At 39.7% G+C, this 15,980-nt stretch overlaps 6 protein-coding genes across 9 annotated transcripts in view; 4 read left to right on the forward strand and 2 right to left on the reverse strand.

The window, feature by feature from the left end:
- LOC106324785 overlaps positions 1 to 1,745 on the reverse strand; it is a 3,014-nt gene extending 1,269 nt beyond the window's left edge. Inside the window, exons 1-6 of the mRNA XM_013762768.1 lie at positions 1,469 to 1,745; positions 1,005 to 1,103; positions 853 to 910; positions 652 to 732; positions 471 to 539; positions 61 to 353 (exon numbers count right to left, since the gene is read on the reverse strand). Coding sequence (XP_013618222.1) covers positions 61 to 353; positions 471 to 539; positions 652 to 732; positions 853 to 910; positions 1,005 to 1,103; positions 1,469 to 1,689 — 821 coding nt within the window. The 5' untranslated portion in view covers positions 1,690 to 1,745. The remainder of the gene's footprint in view (positions 1 to 60; positions 354 to 470; positions 540 to 651; positions 733 to 852; positions 911 to 1,004; positions 1,104 to 1,468) is intronic.
- Positions 1,746 to 1,975: 230 nt separating this feature from the next.
- On the forward strand, positions 1,976 to 3,838 carry LOC106327820 (heat stress transcription factor A-1b). The gene is made up of 2 exons (XM_013766096.1): positions 1,976 to 2,400; positions 2,553 to 3,838. The coding sequence occupies exons 1-2, from the start codon at positions 2,146 to 2,148 to the stop codon at positions 3,615 to 3,617; spliced, it is 1,320 nt and encodes a 439-aa protein (XP_013621550.1). The 5' UTR covers positions 1,976 to 2,145; the 3' UTR covers positions 3,618 to 3,838.
- Positions 3,759 to 6,278, reverse strand: LOC106327821 (syntaxin-21). The gene is given in 10 exon segments (XM_013766097.1): positions 3,759 to 4,092; positions 4,178 to 4,278; positions 4,368 to 4,525; positions 4,838 to 4,915; positions 5,157 to 5,296; positions 5,482 to 5,530; positions 5,532 to 5,558; positions 5,645 to 5,656; positions 5,985 to 6,134; positions 6,136 to 6,278. Coding segments are annotated over 10 exon segments (831 nt in total). The 5' UTR covers positions 6,186 to 6,278; the 3' UTR covers positions 3,759 to 4,026.
- Positions 6,279 to 6,465: 187 nt separating this feature from the next.
- On the forward strand, positions 6,466 to 9,047 carry LOC106326906 (binding partner of ACD11 1). 4 transcript variants are annotated; one of them, XM_013764860.1, is made up of 5 exons: positions 6,466 to 6,646; positions 7,412 to 7,515; positions 7,718 to 7,787; positions 8,046 to 8,120; positions 8,343 to 9,047. In XM_013764860.1, exons 1-5 carry the CDS (start codon positions 6,641 to 6,643, stop codon positions 8,844 to 8,846), a joined length of 759 nt encoding a protein of 252 aa, XP_013620314.1. In that variant the 5' UTR covers positions 6,466 to 6,640; the 3' UTR covers positions 8,847 to 9,047. The 4 variants fall into 4 exon arrangements, with proteins under 4 accessions (XP_013620314.1, XP_013620316.1, XP_013620317.1 ...); XM_013764862.1 differs by having other exon boundaries at positions 8,352 to 9,047; XM_013764863.1 differs by having other exon boundaries at positions 7,721 to 7,787; positions 8,352 to 9,047.
- Positions 9,048 to 9,676: 629 nt separating this feature from the next.
- LOC106326904 (external alternative NAD(P)H-ubiquinone oxidoreductase B4, mitochondrial) lies at positions 9,677 to 12,520 on the forward strand. The gene is made up of 6 exons (XM_013764857.1): positions 9,677 to 9,765; positions 9,939 to 10,209; positions 10,531 to 11,202; positions 11,279 to 11,383; positions 11,856 to 12,116; positions 12,191 to 12,520. The coding sequence occupies exons 1-6, from the start codon at positions 9,677 to 9,679 to the stop codon at positions 12,518 to 12,520; spliced, it is 1,728 nt and encodes a 575-aa protein (XP_013620311.1).
- Positions 12,521 to 13,077: 557 nt separating this feature from the next.
- Positions 13,078 to 15,870, forward strand: LOC106326905 (probable arabinosyltransferase ARAD1). The gene is made up of 9 exons (XM_013764858.1): positions 13,078 to 13,584; positions 13,732 to 13,905; positions 13,988 to 14,145; positions 14,241 to 14,388; positions 14,466 to 14,581; positions 14,661 to 14,799; positions 14,920 to 15,030; positions 15,191 to 15,259; positions 15,507 to 15,870. Exons 1-9 carry the CDS (start codon positions 13,114 to 13,116, stop codon positions 15,645 to 15,647), a joined length of 1,527 nt encoding a protein of 508 aa, XP_013620312.1. The 5' UTR covers positions 13,078 to 13,113; the 3' UTR covers positions 15,648 to 15,870.
- The last annotated feature ends 110 nt before the right edge of the window (positions 15,871 to 15,980 follow it).

Here is a 15,980-nt window from a genome sequence, read left to right on the forward strand (position 1 = left end):
GTACTTCAGATAATTTTACCATATAAAAAAATCAACTAGATTAGCAGAGAGATAATGCACTTATATTGAGAGAGATGTGTGCTAACACTTTCAGATACTCGAAGGGAGGCATACTTGAGAACAATCGAGGAGGGCCCGAGGCTTTGGTGTAACCTATCATTGGCATGCATAAAAGCTAGACCTTTCATTGCACCTTGTAGGATCGTAACGACAAAATTTCTCCTTCGTTTCATCGTCACCTCTTTTTCATAAGGATTCCATGCTCCTTGGGAGCGAGCTCTTGATGTTTTTTCACTCGCAATTCGCGCGTAATCAGCTGCACTATCTTTACCACCGTCACGAAAAGCCAGCCACTACATAATGTGAATCAATTCAACTATGCTCCATAAGTTATGCCAAAATATCCACATACTTGCGCAGCCTTAGACTCAACAAAACAAAGTTCAACACTTCAAATAGTAAAGCCTAACCTGTTCCCCAAACTGTGTCTCAAAGCCACCAACAAGTATAAGTAGGTTAGCTGGTAGGTTTTTATTGCTCTGCGTAGGACAAGCAGAACAAAACGATGTTACACTAATATTTATTCGCCCGTGAAATGAAATTGTTAAGAATCCATTAAATAATTTTTTTAGACATATCTATTTATCAAACCTGGAGAAAAGAATGTGCATTCAACTCGTTAGCGGCCATCATGTCAGCCTCAATTCCACCAGCACGCTGTCCGGGATAGACCTTTACAGAGACAAAATTGCAAACGGAAAGCAACTTAACATCCAAAATAAAGTTATTTATGCTCAAAAGGAGGTCAAAACAATCCTTGCTGAGAAAAAAGAAAGAAGCATGCAAAATCACCTTAAAGGTGATAGGTGTTCCTCGAAAAGGACCCTGTGATATTCTTCCTTCGTATAGTCTGCAGACAAACTGCCATGACTAATACATTTTTTTTAAATTCACCAAATATATCTCCGCCTAATAAATTGTGTACAGAACGCCAAAAAGTTCACCTGATCTTAACAGCGCCTTCTCCAATGTCCTGAGATTTTAATCTCCCAAAATCATCGGATGTAGATTCAAATTCATCTCCTGACCGCAACCCTGAATAACTAGGAGCACAAAAGAGGTGAAAGCTTAGAAAACAGTAAAAAAAACAGTGAAACTAGACAAGAATCTAGCAAAATCAAGATGCACAAATAATCATAAGGTATAAGTCAATGTGACACACTTCACAGCAAATGAAACCATATACACATAGAGATTCAATTCGATTCAAAGGAATCAAAGTTCACGAGATCTAAACTCGTCTAGCTACAGCTACAGACTCACACATACATCTTTCTACACACTGTGCTCAGATAAACATGCTCGTACGTACTATACGCTAAGCAAACAGAACATCTTCCACCTAATATCCTCAACATATACACAATATTTCGATATTTTGAGATTCATGAATCGAGTGAGGAGGTACCTAGTTACATTCATGAATCCGTAGCTTCCGATAAGCCTCCCCACCTCGAACGAGTCGGCGCTGGTGATCAAACTCGCCGTAACCGCATGCAGCCGCCGATTCCTTCCACGCGATTTCACAATCCGAGCACCGGAGAATCCGCCGCCGCCTGATTCTCGACGGATCAAAGAGAAACGCGAAACGCAGTCTAAGGAAGCGCGATGAACAGCGACCGGATTCATCACTTCAATTCGTGAATGATCCAACGAACTGTGTGTCAGCCAGTATGAGAGAGAGAGAGAGATAAGAGCCACGAAAGATTTTTATCCTACGTGGCTTTAATTTAAATAATTAAATAACACTATAATCGTTCGCCGTTAGATTAAAGAACAATCTTTTATTCGACGCTCAATCATTTGCCACGTGGGAATGTAATGAGATGCAGATAAAGCTTCTACCGAATTAAAAAATTGAAATCCGGTTTCATCCGGTCTTTGACATAACCGAGCTAAACCAAACCGAACCATGACTGCTTCCTCGAAGAAGTCTTTCTCTCTCCCTCAGCTTGAAAGATCAAAGGTTGAGTCTTTCCTTTCCGTCTTGTGAGTCTCTCTGTATGTGTGTTGAGCTCGTGAATCAATCTCAACCAACCAATCCATCGTCTGCTTTAGTGGAGTAGCTCTTGCTTTTTTTCCTTTATGGAACCGGTTCAATCCGTACCGTCTGAGAACTCAAACCCGCCGTCTATCCCTCCGCCGGTGAGCTCAGTGCCGCCCTTTTTGAGCAAAACCTACGACATGGTTGATGACCCTTCGACCAATGAGGTCGTGTCCTGGAGCAGCGGGAACAACAGCTTCGTCGTCTGGAACGTGCCTGAGTTCTCCAAAGTGCTATTGCCTAAGCATTTCAAGCACAATAATTTCTCCAGCTTCGTTAGGCAGTTAAATACATACGTAAGCATCACTCTTTCTTGTATTACAATTTGGAGGAAAATCGTCAAGTTTTGAGCTTTTAAAGGTGTAAACTTTAAGTTGTTAGTTGAGTGCGTTTGGTTGTTACCTTTAATGGGTAGATCTTTATAGTCTCTCTGTACTCTTGTGTTTAGGGATTCAGAAAAGTTGATCCAGATCAATGGGAATTTGCAAATGAAGGATTTTTAAGAGGCCAAAAACAACTACTGAAGGGTATTGTAAGGAGAAAGCCTCAGAATCAGCAACAAACTCAAGTTAAGAACTCATCTGCTGGCGCTTGTGTGGAGGTGGGGAAGTTTGGAATAGAAGAAGAAGTGGAAAGACTCAAGCATGACAAGAACGTGCTTATGCAAGAGCTTGTGAGGCTGAGTCAGCAGCAACAAGCAACCGAGCACCAGCTGCAGAACGTGGGACAGAAAGTTCAGGTGATGGAGCAGAGGCAACAACAAACGATGTCGTTTCTGGCAAAGGCGGTTCAGAGTCCAGGTTTCTTAAACCAGTTGGTGCAGCAGAATAGTGATTGTAACAAACATATTCAGGGAAGCAACAAAAAGAGGAGACTTCCGGGAGATGAAGAGGAGAGTTGTGGAGAGCTTAACCGTCAAATTGTTAAGTATCAGCCGTCCTTAAACGAAGCAGCACAAACTATGCTTGGACAGATCTTGAACAGGAGTAGCTCAACTCGGTGTGAATCGGTTTCAAACAATCCTGACAGTTTCCTGTTGGATGATGCTCACAGTACTAACTCAGCTCACTCAACAATGAATCAAGTACATGAGGCAGGTTTGGTGGATCATCCTCAAGCTGTTCCAAGTCCAAGCCAAGGAGTAGCAGCAGCTGCATCTTCTTGGAGCCCTGAATCTGAATTAGTTGGGTTCGAGACAGGTGATGGAGTGTGTTTCGATCCAATAATGGCTGCTTTAGGTGGCTCGCTGGAAATAGAAAGCGATGAAGTTTCTCGTGTAGGTGAGGGAGAGATGACTGAGTTACAGAACGAGGTCCCGAAGCTGCCAGGAGTCCAAGATTCATTATGGGAACAGTTCTTTGCTGATGAGATCGGTGAGGGAGACGACATTCTTTCTGGAGCAGTGGAGAATGGTGACATGGTAATGGAGCAAGAACCGAACGAGTGGAAGCAACAAGAAATGAACCATCTTAGTGAACAAATGGAACTTCTTTCTTCAGAAACAAGGAACTGAAGGTAAGAACATGGGGAAAAGTATCTGCATTGTTGTTCTGTCATCAGTTGTTTCTCACAGATGTAGATCTTCAGGGGAGACTGTGAAGTGGATATGAACGAAGGAGGAGATATATATATTTAAAAAAAAAACATCTACCACTGCTTGTGAATAATCAAATCTTTGAGTAGAGATCTTGCTCTTGTCTTGTTTCTAATACATGTTACTTTTGTGTGAAAACATCATACATATCACTAATGGTAAGATGGATTACCACATCAAGGATTCACACGATGAGAAGTTGAGGTTCAATCCGATTACACGGGAAGAACGATGGAGTGTAAAGAATCTGTACAATAGATATTTCTTGAATGTGTAATTTGTATAGCTTCCTTGAGTAAGTCTTCGTTTCATGCTTGAGATTGAAGCTTCAGACCAATACAACGATGATGACAATGAGTAGAACAATCCCAAAAATGAGAATAAGAAGGCATGTCTGCAACAAAAAGTAAAACACAGGAAACTTAGCTTTATCTGCTAAAAATACATAATCATAGAACTCAAAAGTTAAAAGAGTATACCAAAGATGAGTTTGCTCTTTGAGTTTTAGATGCTTTTCTGAGTTGAGCAGTGGCTTGTGCAGTTGCAGCTTGTGAGTTATCAATGTTAGAGCTGATGTCATCTGCCAAAACCAGACATTATAATGTTTCTTAGATTTAAAGAGGCAAATGAGACTGGAAAGTTTACATTACGGTTGTTGGGATTACTTACCGATCATAACTCCTTGATCGTTCACTAAAACAGCTAGATCTTTGAAGATTTCATTCACTTCACCAATCTGTTCTTGAATTTCTCTAATTCCTTGCTCTCTTTCCTCGATTATTGCTTCATTGAATGTTATCTCGTTATCTAGAAACACTACTTCTTGCCTGGAACGAGGATAATAAGAAGTTAATAGCAAGACGCTGCAAGATATGAGTTAACACAAAATGCTCAAACAGAGAAGATGGATCTAATGGGGGATTTCATGGCCTTACAAAACTTGGGAAACTATGTTAACCCAATTTTAAGCTTACATCCACAATTTAAAGCTACGGTTAGTACTTAGTTAAGGAAAAGAAAAAGTGAAAGACTCAAACTGAATGCATGACTCACATTTGGGTTGTGTATATTCTAAATAAAGGATCACGTGAATTAGCAAAATAATATGCTACAGTACACAGTCTGATCATACTCCTCACCTTGATTGTAGAAGACGAGTTTGTTGCGGGGAGGTCGAGGTCCTTAAAGATTCAATATCCAGCTCCTGTGCATTATAGCTGCATGGAGCCGCATAACAATGAAGCATGTATAAGTAAGATTTAAATTCCACAAACAACAAGTTTATTCTACATTAATCAAGCTCCTCCTTAATACAAAACACCAATAATAACATGTGAGAGTGTATAATAATACAGAGAGTTTATATTTTCCTCATTTAGGAAAGAACAAGATTTATTTACCATGATCTTCTGGTATCAAACCTAACTGGTCAAAGTAGAATCAACACGGTTACCTTACCTGGTAGGTATATCTCTTGTTGTGACGACAGGAGTATATGTAATTTCTCTTTCAGCTGCAAGTCTCTGAGCTTTCTGAAACTCTTTGAGAACTGACTGGAAATCTTTTGCCAGTTTAGCATCTGCAATCTTCTTAATTGGCTGCAAGTTAAACAAGATAATATAAAACACAACATAGAACTAGGAATATAATGTTTATTTATCAACATGTCTGTGACACACATCATCTATCAGCCCCAAGATTGAATGGTATTCAATAGTCACATGTAACATTTATAACCACGTTTTGAGGATGGAGACAAAAAAAAATGTAAGCATTTTCTTACAGAAGCTGCTCCATGGTGGTCGGCTTCACTAGCTTCCTTGAGTCTAGCTATGTTTCACCAGTTCTGATATCTGTAGGCTACAGACAGGTTAAACCAGGTTCTGCGTTGGGCACTAGGTTCCGTTGAAATCTTTTTCAGCCGGCATAGTCCTCTTTACTGTAGCCTTGTCTTTTGCCTGCCAAACAACAGAACCAACAAAAATTTAATACAGTTTCCAGAGCAAATAGATGAATTAATCAAACTGCTCAATAAATAAACAAAGACAAAAAAACAAAAGTTTGGCTTTATTATTCATCATAACAGAAACCTAACAACCCTAGTTCTCAGACATCTCTCCGGTAAGGAATAAGAATGCTCCTGATCAGATTCAATACAATTAGAAAGTCACAATTTTTTTGTTTTTAAAATTAGAGCAAAATCAAGCAGAGCTAGAAAATAAAAAATTCAAACAAAAAAACTCTAATTGACTCCGAGGGTTAACAAACAGGAGAAGAGCTACTAACAGCTTATCTCGCAAATCAAGAGTATCCTTAGGAGTTCCGATGGAATTAACGAGGCGGAAGAAGGAATTAACAGCGGTGCTGATCCTGAAAACCCCGGCGGCTACCTCCTGAGACGGATCCCCACGAGACGGAGGTTTCTGCTGCCTCCCACGATGATCAGGCCTGAAATCGAGAGCCAGCTTCCAGATCTTGGAAACTCATCCTCTCGAATCTCTACCTCGCGGGGGGAAATCGAAGAAGATGGGGGAAGAGTTAGGTATTAAGTTTGTTATCTTTTTTTTTTTAAATTATTTATTTATCTCATTTGTACGTATATGGTGGTGGAGGGAAATTTTATTAATACGTACGAAATTATATTGGCCGGCTGCCACGTCACTGCGCCGCGCTGTCAATTTCAATGAAGCCCAGTGCGATGAATATAAAGCCCGTTTTGCTAAGACAAGGGCCCATTGAGAGGGTTGAAAATTACTAAAAAAATTTTAATCGGCGTAACGCAACCCCCCACCCCCAGTCCCCACACACGTGAAGTGACATTAGAAAAGGCATTTCAAGACGCGCTTCCCTTGTCCTCTGTACACATCAATCTCGAAGTGCGTTTTCTCTTGAATCTGCGTTACAAAGCAATCACCACCTCTCAGCTACGAAGATCAGTATCCATGGCGGTTTGTTCTTCCATCTTCTTTTTCTTGCTCTTATAAATATCTTATGCGGGAATGATTTGGATTATATCCGGTTGCCGGCGAGTTCGATTGCTGCTATTTGCTAATTCGTTGTTTCTCTTTCTCGATTCTGATTGATTTGTGTGTCTATCGGTGTTGATCTGTGTATGGGAACTCTAGATTGTTTTCAGAAATCGTGCAACTATCTCTATGTATACGTGATCAGTTTCAACCTCAGCAGCGAAGGATTTCTATCTCCAGTGATTTTTTTTTAGGTTTGGTATAGTGATGGAATACAGATTACATTGATTCTATTAGAGGATTTTGATTCCCATTTGTGAATTTGTTTGACGAAATTAGTGAAAGATGAGAGTGGAACAATGTTGAGATTAGCAGTTTGCTTCATTCATTTGGTGCTTCCACTCACTTGGTTATGGAAACGAATCATCTGATTTTATAATGTTTAGCAATCATGTTTCGACTCCTGGATGATTCAACTGCATTATGTTGATGTTCTCTTCTTTTTATGTTGTTTAATTAATGTGAAGATCACAGTCAATCTCTAGCCAACCTGTCTTGATACCTAGATTAATGTGTGTTTACTATAATAGTACAATCTTGTGAGAATCTAGGCTTCTTTGTCATTATATGGAACCTTTGATCGGTTGTATATATATATACTTGGATGCAAAGAGTTTCATCAAACACTTATTTGATTGTTTTCATTAATGTATCTTAACCCTTTTAATCTTGGTGATGAGTTGACAGGTAAGATCAGTAAAAGTTGGCAATCTCTCCTCAGGAGCAACGGAGCATGATATCAAAGAGTTCTTCTCTTTTTCCGGTGAAGTTGAAAGCATTGACATCCAAAGGTTAGTAATTAGCTTATTCCCTATAGCTTCTTTTTGTTTTTGTTTTTCTTTCTGTTGTTGTTTCTTGTTTGAGATAAGTGATGGTGAAATCAAAAGCCATTTGAAAGGAATGAAGCGTTTTCTCACAGAATTAGATAAGATTTAACTTAATGTTATATTTGACTCTGAGCTCCTTTTGTTTGCTTTCATGTTTTTTAACTAGCAGTAACGAGCATAGTGCTTATGTGACATTCAAAGACCCTCAAGGAGCAGAGACCGCTGTGCTCTTATCAGTGGGTTCACTCTTATTCCCCTTAACACTCTTCCTCTTTATCATAGTATTATTATATACCTTCAACTAGTACATATATGCTAAGTTCAATATGACTGTTAGCTTTATATGGTAATAATACTTAGAGTTACTTTCACTTTTTGTCTTCATGGAACCCATTCTGAATATGGAGTAGAGAATTACAAGTAAACTTAGGTTGCAAAAATTTGGAGCATTTGTAATTGCAATCATCATACTAACAACTAGGTATATTTTTCAGGGTGCAAGTATTGCCGATCAGTCCGTCGTCATTGAGATGGCTCCTAACTACACTCCACCTGCTGCCCCTCACGCTGTAAGGTTTCCCATCTTGAGTGTATCTAATTATAGATATGATCTTTTTCATTTATTAGGAACCAGAAATCATATCCGTTGATGTTTGGTTACTTATAAATCATTGATTATTTGTAATAACTTGCATAAATGTAAACCTCTCTAGAGTCGATCTTCAACACTCTTTAGTAACAGTAGTCTAAACAGCAATCTCTAAAGGTTTTAACATGTGTTCATTTCTTAGGAAACACAGAGCGGTGGCGTTGCAGAATCAGTTGTCCAAAAGGCAGAAGATGTTGTGAGCACCATGTTAGCAAAGGGTTTCATCCTCGGAAAAGACGCGGTCGGCAAAGCAAAAGCTTTTGACGAGAAACTCGGTTTCACTTCAACCGCAACCGCAGGCGTTGCTTCCATAGACCAAAAAATCGGTCTAAGCCAAAAATTTACAGCTGGTACAAGCTTGGTGACCGAAAAGATCAAAGGGGTGGACCAGAGCTTCCAAGTCACAGAGAGAACCAAGTCTGCCTTTGCGACAGCGGAACAGACGGTGAGCAGCGCGGGAACCGCCGTGATGAAAAACCGCTTTGTGTTAACGGGTGTGAGCTGGGCCGCAGGAGCGTTCAACAGAGTTGCTAAAGCTGCTGGAGAGGTTGGACAGAAGACAAAAGAAAAGGTTGAAGCTGAGCAACCACCACAACCGTCGCAGTCAGAGCAGAAACCACCAGAAGGGTATTCTCCGCTTCACTGAAAAAGTTGCGTTTTTATATTTCTTTTACTCGTTGGTTTCCTTACATAAAAAAATGGGAATTTGTTTTTTTTTTTTTCTTTTTTTGGATGTAACATAGAACCTATGTTTGGATCTTCTCTATTACTAGTTTGGGTTTTTTTTATAAGATATTGTGTTCACTAATCTTTTTCGGGTTGTCGAGGAACAGCGTTATTCACATGATCACACCATACTAATCTGATATCTATTTTTGTTCTTATTCACTAATCTAACATAAGACTTTTTGGATCGTTGAGGAGTATGGATAGAGCTTCTTGTAGATGCGTCAGCGTTATTCACCTGAAACCATAAATCTCTTGCCTTCATTTGGGGATATTTTCAAAGGCAAAAGCTTTTATTGTGAAATGAAAAGCCTTTTGATCACTTACTTCTACCATTATTTGCAAGGACTGAAGTTAATGACACAGCCTCTTTTGTTTGGTTTCATGTAACTAGTATCAGTGATGAACATTGAATGATTGAACTACATGTAAAATGTCGCGACTCTCGAGTTTAAAAGAAGTCAAACCTAAAAAAACATGTTCTTTTATTTAGTGGGTCCCGCGTTTCCATATTTTGGGGGAGTCAAACGAGAATAATATTAAATGATATATTCCTTATTTACTTGGGCATTACTCAAATTTTCCTGAAAACCTCACCGTCTTTCCTTTCTTTGCTTTAAGCCTCTCTACTTTAAAAGTGTAGGGTTTTATAGTTTCCAGTTCTGAGTATTTCACATTGGCAGCCTCTCTTCCAAAGTTATATTTTTTTTTGGAGGCTGAGAAATCTGCAGAAACATTCATCAATCAATCATGAGTACCCGTACCTTCTGCAAAAGAGCTTACAGCTTCTTCAAGGCTTACCCTTCTGCTTCCAAGCTTCTTCTTCTTAGTACCTGCAGGTCTCTCCTTTAGTTTCCTTTACAAGTACACACCTTGTTTAGCTCTTATATACACGTGTGTATATATACTTTGACTGGTTCATTAGATCTGGTTTTCATAACATCTTAGGGTTTCTATCTTTGTCATCTCTCTCTCTCTGACCTTTGTCGTATCATGTCTTTTTTTTTTCCAGCGGTGGCGGTCTACTAATGTATTCAGACTCGAGTCCATCGAAGCGTACATTAACCGCAGATGGCCAAGAAATCAAGAAGAAGAAGGTGGTTGTTCTCGGGAGTGGATGGAGCGGCTACAGCTTCTTGAGCCACTTCAACAACCCTAACTACGACGTTCAAGTTGTCTCTCCTCGCAACTTTTTCCTCTTCACTCCTCTCTTGCCAAGTGTTACTAACGGCACCGTTGAAGCCCGTAGCATTGTTGAACCCATCCGTGGCCTTATGCGCAAGGTAGGTAACCCATATTCTAACCAGAACACTTCCTGAGATTTGAGATTTTTGTCCCCTATTTGAAAAATATTTATTAAATATTTAATATTTTTATAAACTTACAAATAGTTTTTATTTAGAAAAACATAATTTTTGTAGTAGACTTGTATCTAAATTTTAATAATATAAAATTCACTTAAAATATTTTTATAAACTAATTTTTATTTTTACAGTTAATATTTATATGTTATTTTACAAAAATACAAATACATATGAACTTTTTACTCTTATATTCATTACCTTTTCATGTTTTTTGTCTGATTCTGTCCTAATCTATCCCAGAAAGGATTTGAGTACACAGAGGCAGAGTGTGTCAAGATCGATCCATCCAACAAGAAGATCCATTGCAAGTCCAAGGATAGCACAAGCCTCAAAGGCACAACAGAGTTTGACATGGACTACGACATTCTAGTCATAGCTGTTGGAGCCAAGCCCAACACATTCAACACCCCTGGAGTTGAGGAACACGCCCATTTCCTCAAGGAAGCAGACGATGCTCTCAAGATTCGTCGCTCTGTCATAAACTGTTTCGAGAGAGCGTCTCTTCCTGATCTAACCGAAGAAGAGAGGAAAAAGATTCTTCACTTCGTTGTGGTCGGTGGAGGACCAACCGGTGTCGAGTTCTCAGCTGAGCTACATGACTTCTTGGTCGAGGATGTGGCTAAGATATACCCAAAGGTGCAAGAGTTCACGAGAATCACTCTTCTTGAAGCAGGAGACCACATTCTCAACATGTTTGACAAGAGGATCACTGCATTTGCTGAGGAGAAGTTCCAGAGAGACGGTATTGATTTGAAGACGAAGTCGATGGTTGTGGGAGTGACTGCTGACGAGATATCTACAAAGGAAAGGGGGAGTGGTGAAGTTGTGTCTGAGCCTTATGGTATGGTTGTGTGGTCAACAGGTATTGGTTCACGTCCTGTCATCAAGGACTTTATGCAACAGATTGGTCAGGTTAGGATTCATAATCAAATCATTTGGCTCTTGTCTTGTCCACCTAACTAGATTGCTGAGTATATCTCTGTTACAGGGTCAGAGACGTGTCTTGGCAACTGATGAATGGCTTAGAGTGGAGGGATGTGATAGTGTTTATGCTTTAGGTGACACTGCAACCATCAACCAACGCAGAGTCATGGTAACGTTTCAACATTTCTATATAGGCTTGTGGGTTCGGGTAGTTCGGTTCAACATAAATTTTACCGAATTAACCAGAAATAAAGTTAGATTTGGTTCGGTTCAGTATTTTGTCAGTTCGTTTTTTTCAAATCTTATCGAAGTTTAGTTGGTTATATTTTGGTTTAGTTGTGTTAAAATTTTGGATAAATTTGGTTTAATTCAGTTAGTTCTTCTGTTTGAAAACTGGCTAATTTGGTTCTAGTTTTTGGTATGGTTTGGTTATTATCGTTTTTAGTTTTTTTTTTTTAAAGGAAAATCGAAGTAACCGATTAGAAACTGAACTTTCTTAAAAGTCCCACTGAATCCAACCGAACCAACGAAACATTTCGGTTTGGTTCAAAATTCAGCCCTACTTCTATATTTATTTCCTTGTGTCATGTACCAAACGATGAGTGACTTGTCAGAGTTTAATGTTTTGTTATGTTTGTCAGGAAGATATAGCTGCAATATTCGGTAAAGCAGACAAGGGTGAGACAGGAACACTGAACAAGAAAGAGTTCAAAAGTGTGGTGAAAGACATATGCCAGAGGTACCCTCAAGTGGAGCTTTACTTGAAGAAGAAGAAACTTAGAAACATTGCAAACTTGCTCAAGAGTGCGAATGGCGATAACACAGAGCTCAGCATCGAAACGTTTAAGCAAGCTCTCTCAGAAGTTGATACACAAATGAAAAATCTTCCAGCTACTGCCCAGGTAAAGCTTCTTCTAGACACAGTATTGCACTCAAATGTTGTATCTCTCGTTCTGAATCTTGGTTATATTAACAGGTTGCATCACAACAAGGGAAGTACCTTGCTAAGTGCTTCAACAAAATGGAAAAATGTGAGAATAAGCCAGAGGGACCATTGAGGTTCAGAGGAGAAGGTCGACACCGGTTCCAGCCGTTTAGGTACAGACATTTCGGATCGTTTGCTCCGCTTGGACGGGAGCAGACAGCAGCTGAACTGCCTGGAGATTGGGTTTCCATTGGTCACAGCAGCCAATGGCTGTGGTACTCTGTTTACGCCAGCAAGCTGGTGAGCTGGCGCACAAGGTCGCTTGTAGTCTCTGACTGGGTTCGACGCTTTATCTTTGGTCGTGACTCCAGCAGCATCTAAGTCTTTTTGCTTCTCCCCCCCCCCATTTTTTGTTCTTATTGCTTTGTTGTTTTCAGCAGCATCTAAGTCTTTTCAAGCAAGCTGGTGAGCTCATTGATCTTTTAATGTCTTTTTTATTACTGGTCGTGGGCAAGCCTAACGAATAACATTCATTTCAGATTCTCAAAAATTTTGAAAAAACTTTATATATATATGGACCTCCGAGTTTGTAAAAAAAAAAAAATTAAAACCTCCAAATTATTGAAATCTTTATTAAATCGTCTAACGCCCCCAAAATTTCAGTTCCTGTCTTGATTACTAAGACAAGAACTAAAGTGGAATCCATGTCCTCTCCGGTTCTTGATGTATTAGCATTGAGCCTCTGAACATAATCATTTACCGATAATCATAAAAATAATTCAAATAAACCCATAGTCTTTTAGGCCTGATAAAGGCCCATCTATTATAGACCCAGCCACAATAGATGTTCAAACCGGATAAATTAAACCGATCCAATCGATTATCTTAAGCCAAACCAAAATCCAAAATCGAAAACCGAATTGATTCTTCAAATACCTTCTCCTCCTCCGATCTTCTGTGCATCAGATCTAGCAATGGTTGGGAAACATCAGAACCATCATCATCACACTCCCCACAGACCCAGATCGAAAACCCTAATCTTCACGCTTCTCCTCTTCTCCTTCTCTCTACTCGTCATCCTCTACTCCTTCTCTTCCTCCGCCCTTCCCTCCGTCTCCTATCCAAACCAATCTGACCGAACAGAAACATCCTTCGTCCCCTCCCTCGAGAAATTCCTGATCCACAAGGCCCCGAAGCTCTCAATTAGAGACGACACTGTACATGGCGAGAGGGATGATAGGAAGCTCGATGAGATGGTGTTCGAAAGAGAGAATCGGTTGTTGAACGAAGACCCGGTTTATCCAGTCGGGTATCCGGTTAAGGTCTACGTGTACGAGATGCCAAAGAAGTTCACTTTGGATCTCCTCTGGCTGTTTCACAACACTTACAAAGAGACTTCGAACGCCACTTCTAACGGTAGCCCTGTGCATCGCCTTATCGAGCAGGTAACTACTTAAAGTCTGAGACTTTGTTGAAAACAAGCACGAGAGAGAGAGAAGAGAGATAAAAGAAGAAAGCTTTAATGATTTTGATAGACGATTGATTGAATTAGCTACTTGATTGATTCTCTTACATTCATTTGTGTAATGCAGCACTCTGTTGATTATTGGCTATGGGCTGATCTGATCTCTCCTGAATCCGAAAGGCGTTTGAAGAGTGTGGTGCGGGTCCATCAGCAGCATGAAGCTGATTTTTTCTACGTTCCGTTTTTCACTACAATCAGCTTCTTCTTGTTGGAGAAGCAGCAATGCAAAGCACTCTATAGGGTGTGAGTGAGCTTCATTTATATGTTTCTTACATTAGAACTAATCTTCCGTTTTAGTTAGAAAGTTACTTTTGTTAGTGTAGGAAGCTCTGAAGTGGGTCACTGATCAGCCTGCTTGGAAAAGATCTGAGGGAAGGGATCATATCTTTCCTATTCACCATCCTTGGTCTTTCAAGACCGTCCGCAAATTTGTGAAGAACGCAATCTGGCTTTTACCGGATATGGACTCGACTGGGAACTGGTGACTTCTTGATTCTCCTTCTTTAACTGATTGTGAGTCGTGTAGTCCTGTCTTTTAGCTATAACTTTGTTTGAACTTGACCTTTGACTTTGTAGGTATAAGCCTGGGCAAGTCTCACTGGAGAAAGACCTGATTCTTCCTTATGTTCCCAATGTGGATAGATGTGATGCCAAATGCTTGTCAGAAAGTGCACCAAAGAGGACCACTCTTCTTTTCTTCCGAGGGCGGCTTAAGAGGAATGCTGTAAGAGTCATGACAATCTTCTGCCTTATCTTAAAATTTCTGTCTTTCATGATTTGGCTATTGAAATGTTGTCTTAGGGAGGTAAAATACGTGCCAAGCTTGGTGCAGAGCTAAGTGGTGTTAAGGATGTAATCATCACTGAGGGGACTGCCGGAGAGGGAGGGAAATTCGCAGCTCAGGGAGGCATGCGTAGGTAAACACTAGGTTGCTTCCTAACCGTTTAGTTGCGACTTGCGACACAGTATTTTCTAACTATGTCTGCCTTCTTGCAGATCTTTATTCTGTTTGTGTCCGGCTGGTGACACACCATCCTCGGCGAGATTGTTCGATGCCATAGTTAGTGGCTGTATACCTGTTATAGTCAGTGACGAGCTGGAACTTCCTTTTGAAGGAGTACTTGATTACAAGAAGTTAAGAAATAAAGAAAAAATATTACATTGGTCCTCAGAATATTCCTGAATTTGTCTATATCAGTAGCAATGTCTGTATAGCTAATATCTTCTTCGCCCTCATTGTATTTTTCCTTCTCAGGTTGCTGTGATCGTTTCTTCTAGTGATGCTATACAACCAGGGTGGCTTATCAATCATCTAAGAAGCCTTACACCTTCCCAAGTCAAAGAATTCCAGAATAGGCTTGTTCAAGTAAGTACTTACTTTTTCTTATCTTCACAAGCTCTGGTGACATGGACCTACTTTCATAGTTTACCACTTTACGTTACACGATAGGGGCATAGCAAACCCACTCTCATTAGTGGATCTTTATATCGTCTAAGTAGTATGGTTATTTTCATCTTTTTTTTAGTACTCGCGGCATTTCCTATATTCCAGCCCTGCTCAGCCATTAGGTCCAGAAGACTTGACATGGAGAATGGTATGTACCTACCAAAACTTACACTCCTTAATATATTACCAATAAGCATTAATAATATCTTACAGCATGTTTTGTAACTAAATTAGAATTGATGTTGCACAAAAAGAGAGAACACGGTAGATAAATATTTTTGTCTTTGTTGTCTACCTCCGTTGCCTTTTAATCACCCATTCAGTCTCAGTAGAAACTTACTGCAATGTCAAAATACAGGATTTATAAAAATTTGATGTTTTTGTTGTGACAACAGATAGCTGGAAAGCTGGTGAATATCAAGCTTCACACAAGGAGGTCACAACGGGTTGTTAAAGGATCAAGAAGTATTTGCAGATGTGATTGCTGGAGACCTAACTCTACAGCCTCCAACCCATTGAGTCCTCTCTTGTCTTAAGATCCATCACTCCACTTCACTTTTTCAGTCTTAAAGTCCACTGGATATGTATACTCGAGGTCACAGTTTTTGAAATTCCTATACAATTGAACTTATTGCTTACTATGTTATATATTGTAAGGTCATCCAACTTTAGCCATGTGGAACTGTTATGAATCGTTAATGGTTTCTAAGACTGGATATGCATCTCTACGCAATTTTTATTTCTCTCATTTGCTGCTTATTGTGCTATTCCACCACCAGCCTGTCGAAATGTCTTCTAATATAAAAGTTCTCCAAGTTGAACAAAAATATTTGAGATACTTTTCACTTATTTGTTTAGGCTCAGATATC

This window comes from Brassica oleracea, chromosome C2 (assembly GCF_000695525.1).
Source record: "Brassica oleracea var. oleracea cultivar TO1000 chromosome C2, BOL, whole genome shotgun sequence".
Lineage (NCBI taxonomy): Eukaryota > Viridiplantae > Streptophyta > Magnoliopsida > Brassicales > Brassicaceae > Brassica > Brassica oleracea.